General features: G+C 41.9%; 1 protein-coding gene across 1 annotated transcript; it reads left to right on the top strand.

Moving 5' to 3' along the window:
• Positions 1-441: 441 nt before the first annotated feature.
• Positions 442-5349, top strand: irx1a (iroquois homeobox 1a). Its single transcript, XM_042490228.1, has 4 exons — positions 442-930; positions 2318-3416; positions 3753-3828; positions 4835-5349. Exons 1-4 carry the CDS (start codon positions 688-690, stop codon positions 4908-4910), a joined length of 1494 nt encoding a protein of 497 aa, XP_042346162.1. The 5' UTR covers positions 442-687; the 3' UTR covers positions 4911-5349.
• The last annotated feature ends 3778 nt before the right edge of the window (positions 5350-9127 follow it).

Raw genomic sequence — 9127 nt, 5'->3', positions numbered from 1 at the left:
ACCAAACACTAATTCCTCTGCGGAGAGGCATTTTCCCTCTTTAATTACAATTTAAATCTATTCAAAGTAAGTTCCTTCTTCTGACGGGTTTACTTCCCCCTGTGTCGGACAGCTGTAAAATCGTGTAGACAGGTTGTCATACAACAATCAAAGCCTTCGGTGAATGGACTCTAATGCTTGAACATTTAACATACAATAAGTCCAAACACGGAGAGAGAGAGAGAGTCAGAGAGAGAGAAAGAGAGCGAGAGAGCGAGAGAGCGAGGGGGAGAGAGAGAGCGAGAGAGAGGCCCCAGCCAATGTGCTCACTCTATATTCACATTATCCACATTGCTCCAAACGAGGAGGAGCTTGCAGGCTCAAGTAGGGGATGCCAATCAAAGCATCAACTTCAAATTGTATCTGAGAGATCAGCCTGGAGACCTCAGGGCCAGGCGCGTCAGTCGGAGCGCAATTGTTGATCAGATCACATCCAGCGGACTTTGCGCGAGAAAAGAGAGGAAGCCGAGATTTAAGAGCGGGCTTGTTTTGACTGCATACCACTGTATGTCTGTAGTAGCTGTGACTTTGGCTTAAACACTTTCCCTTTACTCCTCCGGGTTCCTTTTTTTCTTTTTTCTCTCGCACACTTTTTTTACGCACAGATTTGTCGGACGGTACAACTGTGCGACAATTTCGGCGGTGGAGATGTCTTTCCCCCAGCTAGGCTACCCGCAGTACTTAAGTGCCTCCCAGGCGGTGTACGGGAGCGAGAGACCGGGAGTGCTTACGCCGTCGTCCCGGGGAGGGAGCACTGAAATCGGGGGAAGTCCGTCCGCCACCGCAGCGGCGGTCACCTCGGTGTTGGGCATGTACGCCAACCCGTACGCACACAACTACAGCGCTTTCTTACCTTACACCAGCGCGGACTTGGCTCTTTTCTCACAAATGGTAAGAATTTATGTTGCTTTTTGTTTCTGTGTACGAATAGGCAGACGATTGTTTATGCTTGAGGTTCTCCGAAAAAAACAAAATAAATAAAAAATAAAATAAACGACATAGGCGCAAGAAAAGGAATGAAAACGCACCCCACTGCCTTATTATTTAATTATTGATTGCTAAATTTTTGTCCATTTTCGCTCGATTTTCTTCCACATATGTATGCCTTGTTTGGCCGAGTTACAAATGTGAAAAGTTTGAGCTGTGGCTAGAGGCGAAAAAGAAACCAAAATTTTGACTGAAAATTATTTATTTGTCCATGAAGGAAAAAATGTAAACAAACGATGTAATTCACACCACCCATGCGGTAATTATTTCAAAATTTTAGAATTATCGATTGCAAAGTTTAAATAAATTTCACGGAGGCAATAAGCGTGTAATGCATGTGTGTTTTAGCGTGCACCATGTCCAAAAAAAGTTTCTAGTCGTCTCTTACAACGGTCACATTATTTTTATTAGACCATTAGAAATATTATCACCATAGAATAAACGCATGTGTTATAAATAGCATACAATAAATAATAATCGTGGCGGAGGCTTTGTTTTGCTACAGTGTTTGCTCCTGTCATGGTTGAGTGCCACGTGGATTCTTATTGTCTCTACATGAATTGGCCTAAAATACACCTGGTAATAAAAATCAACTTGCAGTGCATTCATGTGTTAACTAATGTGTGCGTCAGGCCCACAGGCAGGGACTATTGCGCCAAAGCTCCAAAACTAGAGCCATTTTCCAAAAACTCTCAGCGTGTGAACTGATCGATATGTTTGAGTGTTGTGTCCAAAGCAAATATAAACCGAGCCATGTGTAAGCGTGGCACGCGGAGAAAACTCAACTCAGGCCTCGAAAGTGCTCTGACATGCCTGAGAAGTGCGGAGGGGGAGTTTGGCAGGTAAACTTGAAAGCTGGCAGTTTGCATGCCATCTGCGTGTTCACAATGATGCAGCGAACTTTTCTCTCGTCCTGTTGACTTCATGTGTTCCGTTTTTAGACTGACATGTATGAAACACGTTAGCTGCTCAAAGGTCTCTGCCTTTGGGTGAGTATCTGTGCAGGCGCAGGTGACGCAGGGCCTAGCATGTGGTATTTTTGCAAGTTGAGAAGCTTATTTGTGGAAAGCTCACAGTCAGGTGCAACTGCAGCTCCTGGATTTTTTTTTTTTTTTTTAAATAAATGGAGGTCGTTTCACTTGTTTGAGTTCAGGCAGGCCTATAAACAATGGCAAAGATGCATCTGGGATACATTAAAAACATTGAATAATATGTGTGACCATTCATTGCATCAACTATTTATGCATATTAAGTGTTTCACTGTTTAAACACTTTTTCCTTCATTTTCAAGGGATCCCAGTATGAGCTGAAGGACAGTCCTGGCGTCCATCCTGCCAGCTTTGCAGCCCACACGTCTCCGGCCTTCTACCCATACGGCCAGTTTCAGTACGGGGACCCGGCCAGGCCCAAGAACGCCACCCGGGAGAGCACCAGCACCCTGAAAGCCTGGCTAAATGAGCACAGGAAGAACCCGTACCCGACCAAGGGCGAGAAGATCATGCTGGCCATCATCACCAAAATGACGCTGACGCAGGTCTCCACCTGGTTCGCCAACGCCAGGAGGAGGCTCAAGAAGGAGAACAAGGTGACCTGGGGCAGCAGGAGCAAAGAGGACGGGGAGGACGGTAACTTATTCGGCAGTGGAGACGAGGGGGAGAAAAACGAAGACGAGGAGGAGATTGATTTGGAGAGCATAGATATAGACAAAATCGACGACAACGACGGGGATCAGAGCAACGAGGATGATGATGATAAATCTACGGAGGGGAGCAGGGACCACAGGGGCGGTGTCGGTGCGGGGGGAGACTTGGACAGCTTGGAGAAAAGACGGGCCTTCGCCCTACAGGCCCATGAGGCCTTTGACAAATCTAAGAGCACAATTTCAGTTCACCCAGGGAGTAAGGAGAACTCGGACGGCAACAACAACAACACTACGAGAGTTTTATCCCCGGATAGACCCGGGAGCTTTCCTCTCCCGTCTAACAATAAGCCTAAAATATGGTCTTTAGCAGAGACCGCCACTAGTCCAGATAGTTCATCTCAGAAACCCACGTCCCCTTGTGGCCCAGCGGCCACCACTCACTCATCAGCGCCCCACCACCAGATCCAGACCCACCCGGCCTTCCTCCCCAGTCATGGACTGTACACTTGCCAGATTGGAAAGTTCCACAACTGGACAAATGGGGCTTTCCTGGGCCAGAACTCCCTGCTAAATGTGAGGTCGTTTCTGGGAGTAAACCAGCACCATCACCACCACAACCACCACTTGCCGGCCCAGCAGCAGCAGCAGCAGCAGCCGACATCAGTGGTGGTGTCGCCGGTAGCAGCTGCAGCAGCACTCAGCAATGACAGCAAGGCCCCGCCAGAGACCCACAGTCCAAAGCACATAGGTAGGAGAAGAGCGTATACGCGTGCACGCGCATAACTGTTACATGCAAGCGCTATGTATTTTATACTGACCATAATCCATATGTATTCAATTAATGGTGCATCTTATGCCGGTTTCTTTTTGAAATATACAATTATAATAACAATACACATATGTTCGCATGTGTCGGCTACATATACACACTTAAATCTAAATTGTTCACGTCAGATTCACACAGCAACACTGGTGCTTTTTTTAGTTAGAAATGTCCATGTATATAAGCAAAAAAAAAAAAAAAAGTTAGAATTTATTCAGTATATGCCAGTACTGATGAGTGTTTTTGCTTATTTCCCTTTAGACCACGAAAACGGCGTAAGGTCTGTTTCACCTCCAACACAGATCCTCAAGTCTTCCTTTCGACCCATCCATGACAGGTGAGGCTTTTACTTTTTTGCGTTTGCTGATTGTTGGAAACATACTGCCACGAGAAAATGACAAACCCCAGCCTGAAAATTAAATACAAATTAAGAATGCCATGATTATTGCACTTTTGAAACAATAATGTGCAGCTATAATCAAAAGAACTAAAATTAAGTAATAACGCAAGGAAGGCCTTTGATGTTGATGAAATCATAACTCCAGTAATTATTCGTCAAATACAAATGATTATAGGGGATGCAAATTGTTTCACGGATTCCAGTATATAAACCTAACATCTAGCATTTTTTTTTTTTGTTTTTAAAATATTTTTAAACATAAAACAAAAACAACCACACCACGAAATTAAATAAACAAAGATAAATAAAACACAGTTTGCTTTGCGGGTGACAGGGGTCTTGACTCCCATCCCACACCCCCTTTAATTCCTCGCCTCTGGGGAGAGTGTGGCTACTTATCAAGTCACCGAGTAAAACGGGCTCTGTCTGGGCTGTGTGCTTTCCCTAAAGACCCCTGGGAGAACCCGGAGCCCAGGGGAGCGCTCTTACCGAGAGGGGGGGAAAGTTTACCTCTGTTTCAAGTATTACAAAATACCCTCTCTGTGTATGCAACACTCTTAGAAATAAAAATGATATAAAGGAATCATACATGTTGATCATTACACGGGGATCATTTTATTTTACACGAGCTAAAACGTTTTTTTTTTCGGTTCGGTTGTAAAATTATTACGATAACTAAAATAATAAGAATGTTAAAGTCTTCATATTACTATTATTACTATTATTATTATCATTATTATTATTATTATTATTATTATTATTATTATTATTATTATTATTTTATTATTTTTATTATAAAATAAAGTGGGGGATTGGGGAGGGTGGGACTGCAGTCTGTTTCAAATCAAAGCTGTTCAGCCAGACAATTGAGATGCATATTGAAACCCGCTGTCCAAACACGGCGGGGGTATTTATCTACCTTTCTGTATTATTCTTTATCCAGATCCTCTCTGCCTTCCAGCGCCAGGAGTCCACAAGACGCCACGCAACGAGTCCTCACTGCTCTCTCCTCGGCTTGATCAAGACATTTTTTTCGTGCTTGAAAAAAAAAGGAAAAGAAAAATAGAAAAAAAGAGACTTCACACTCCCTAAAAAGGACACTGAGAAATAATAATGCAGCGTAGCATTCAGTCGGTACAGAACAAATGGCGTAATTTGGTAATATCCTGTGGATGGATGGATTACTTCCTCTATTGTTGTGTAGCCTATAATCGCGCCTATAATGTTACTCTCTCTCTCTCTCCACTTTGCCCACGCAGGCTGGGACATTTTGGTAGGCTTTTTACTTTATTATTATTATTATTAATAATATTATTATTTTTGTCTCTATCTTGTGTTTTTGGTGTCCTTTCTTTAATGTAAATACCAAGTGATTTAAATTTGTAAATAGGAAGCGTTGAAGGAATTTGTCCAGATCGTATATTTTGCCTAATAAACTAAATGAAATTATAGAGAAAACCCGCGAGTATCCTCAGCCTATATTTCTTTTCGACCTGGTTTTAATATGCTCATTATTCTGATTATTATTATTATATTATTATTATTATTACTATTATTATTACTACATATTTTTATATTATTATAATATTATTTGGAAAGAAATCGTTGGCCTACAACCAATTTTATTTCAAGAAGGGTGGGAATGGGAGGGGAAAAAATGATATTGGCAGTCTGCAACCAGGCTTAATTTTATTCAAGTTTGGGAGGAAAGCAGCGTGGATGCATTGAGGTGCTAATAAGTGTCCAGATGGTTGCTGGTGACAGAAAATGGACAGGAGCAGCTGGGAAGGTCATTAAGTAATAATATGGGAACGCCCAGTCCAAACAAAATCAAATGGTTAAAATCTAATCTGTCAGAGAGAGAAGTCGATTCGAAGATAAATTATTAATATTTTCGTTTTTTGGGGAGGGGGGGAGGGGACTAACACTGTCGCCCCTGTTGGAGCAGGGCAGTGTTTTGGGGTCCTGTCTGTCCCGGGGCTGATAATGATCATTAGCTTATAAAAGCAGCTTCTTTGCTCCTCAATCGGTGACCAAAAGCAAATATTGATTTACCGCAACAGTCTAATTGGGTTTAAACATAATGAGACGAAAGTGCAAAAATGAGCTGCGATGGGAGACGATGCGAATATTGTATTTTTACTGTTTGTTTGTTTTTTGCTTTTTTTTTTCATTTTCAGGACCTTCCATGAATATAAAAGTTACATTTTTAATGATCTTCAGTAAAATGTGACTTTTTAAAAAACAAATAAATTTCCACTATGTTATTATCTGGATAAAACTCCACAAGTCTGTCCTAAAATAGCTTCACTAGGCTATAATCGGAGAAAATGATCGTTGTTTGAGTTTAGGGCACCTTTGTAAAATGAAAGTATAAGCTGCGAAGTGAGCTGTTCCAGAGGGTGAATTATTTGAGTGGCCTAAACCTGTGGAGTGACTTATGCACATCTGTTTTGCAATATCACAGCGACCTCTATAGGCGAGTATTATATTGCTTAAGCTTAAAACAGCTCTCACCCTCCAAAGAGCTATAAATCACATGGAAATACTTGTACTATAACTGTATTATCACACACAATGCATTATGCTTCACAGTTTGATTTAAACCCATTGCACCTATAACTGTATTATGCTTTCACAAATTCTAGAGGAATACAAATAGCAAAAAAAGCACTTTATTTATGGTAATATTCTGACACTAACTTCGCATAAAATATAATAAGACAAATATTTTTCGTTACCGTTCATTATCAAATCTGCAATAAATCATTTGCTTTTGGAGATGCTATATTATTAACTCTTAAAATCTCCGTATAGCTTTCAAATTAAATTATTATAAATCATTGCACAAGTCTAAAACATTGCAGCAATTTGCAAACGTAATTTATTTCCTTTTTTAAAGCTTGGTAAACGTTGACTAGACCATATCTATGTGGCAGTGGGGAGACGTCTATGCGCATAAATCTGTGTCACTTAAATGGCCATTCGCTAAACAGTCACGCAGTAGAGGAAAAATTAACAAAGGTCACTGAGGGTTTTTGTTGACCGGAGCGGGGTCATTCCGCTTTCATAGCTACATTAACACAACTTAAGTCAGAACACAAATAAATCAGAATATGCTAATATTTTTTTCCAAAGAACGATCAACAGAGTGAAAACGAAAATCCAAAATTATTTTATTGTAATGAGGAGTTTAATATGTCTGTGTCAATATTAACTTAAATGTCGCCTTTTTGTAGCACTTACACAACTGATATAAATTATTACAATCTGGGAGAAAAAAAAATGCGTTCCAGCCCCCGTCATTAGATATCGGTTATAAATTATATTCAGCCGAAATGACTCTTGCCAATTTCACTTACAACACGTGCTTTGGCAATAATGATTCTAATATTGCGTCGGGGAAAAAAAAAGGGCAGGTGTGTAAATTTCATATTCCCCTCTCCTCCCCTCCGCGCTCCATTTGCACATGACATCCTCTCATGAGCTGGCTTTTGGGGCTAAAATTAAATAACCTCTCGGTGTCCCATTTATTTCTTTTGTACTGAAACAGCGTGAGGTTAGCGCAAAGGCGTTAGCTGCAGGCCATAATATTGTGTTTCCATAATATATACAAAATTATTCATTTAGTAAGTGGATGTACAGTGGATTGTCTAATGGGTAATGAGCGGAGTTGGAGCTGATAATTAGGCTGTCACTTCCAGCCATTTCTTCCCCGCATGCCCTGGGCCACGATGCAGGGGAGGGGAAGAAAATAAAGACCATGAAATAAAAAAAAAGAAGAGCAGATAAATTAATTAAATGTAAATATAGAGCTAAAGAATAATGCTCTTTGGGATTATAGAGGTAAATAGATATTATCTGGTTTTGAAACACTGTTTCCATTGTTACATGCAGTAAACAATGCTTATATTATGGTAATTGCCCTATAATGGTTAAAATGATTAGATAATTCAAATTAATAATTACCATATATTATATCATAAATCTGCATGCTCATTACAAAACTTAAAAAAAAGAGTTGTTTTGTTGTTTAAAAAAAAAAAGGAAATAAAGAAAGAAAACAACTCATCAAAAGTATTTCCAGCAACCTTTGAAAGCCTTTGACTCTTCACAGGCTGGAGGAGGTTCTGCTATTTTCATCTGAGGACTGAGAAAGCTACTCTGGAGATATGTAAATTGTGGCTCATGCAAAGACAATAAGTTGTTGACCCTAAAACAATTTAGCATTCTGTCGCAGGCTGTGGCCCCCCATAATACCACAGTCTTTTGTTGGTGAACAAGGACCATCTCCCCCTGCAACTGAGACATGTCACACTGTGGCAATCCATTCATTTTAGTGGTGAATTGTGCGCTGTGACAGTTTGTGTGTGTGTGTGTGTGTGTGTGTGTGTGTAGCAGGGAGAGTGAGGAGGAGAGAGGTGACTGCATGGGGAGGAAAGTTTATCACTGTCTTGTCTTTTTAGGCAGAAGCGGGCCATTCTTACAACAGCCTCGACCCCTTGTAGCCCAACAACACAAATGTCTTTGCCTCTTCCTATCCCCTTCACCCTCCTCTTCCAACCCCCGCTTCCCCTTCAACATCTCCGTTGTCTTTTTCTCAAAGATGCCCGCCCATATCTGCGCCCCTCTAATCCATTTATCTAGTTTCACGAGTGCAGCACCGCTCGCACGATGACACAAAAGCCATCCCCTGGCCCTGGCCCCGGCCCCAGCTGGGGGAAACACACAACAACAAGCAACAACAAGTCACTGGAGCCCCGGCACTAGCAGCCACAGCGGGGCCACCACCATCGAACCCCTGCTACACCGTGTTTAGCTGACTACTTTGCTCCTGCTCCTTGTTTCAGCGACACAATGGCAGTGAAAGGGGACGAATGCCTTGGTCACAGGCTTTTCATTGCCGGAGCGATAGGCTGCTGTAAGACACGATTCTTGCCACAGGAAGAGGTTGGCGGATTCGGTTGGAAAAAGGGAAAACGGAGGGAGGGAGGCTCTCGGCACGGCTACACTCAAACACAAATAGCAACAAGGAACTGGTACTTGCCTGACAACTGGCTGGCTGACTGACTCGCTGCCGGTTCAGCGGCAACTCACAACAACTCAACAACCCGTGCAGACCCCTGCCGACACAAAAACCTGGCCTGGCTTATAGATATACTAGAAATAAACACGGTCTCTCGCTCATGTTTGCCTGGTTTCCTTTCATTTGGCCACTCAAAGCGACATTCTTATG

Source organism: Plectropomus leopardus, chromosome 7, assembly GCF_008729295.1.
Source record: "Plectropomus leopardus isolate mb chromosome 7, YSFRI_Pleo_2.0, whole genome shotgun sequence".
Classification (NCBI taxonomy): domain Eukaryota; kingdom Metazoa; phylum Chordata; class Actinopteri; order Perciformes; family Serranidae; genus Plectropomus; species Plectropomus leopardus.
The sequence above is the reverse complement of the archived record's forward strand: the minus strand, read 5'-3'. Positions and strand labels throughout refer to the sequence as shown.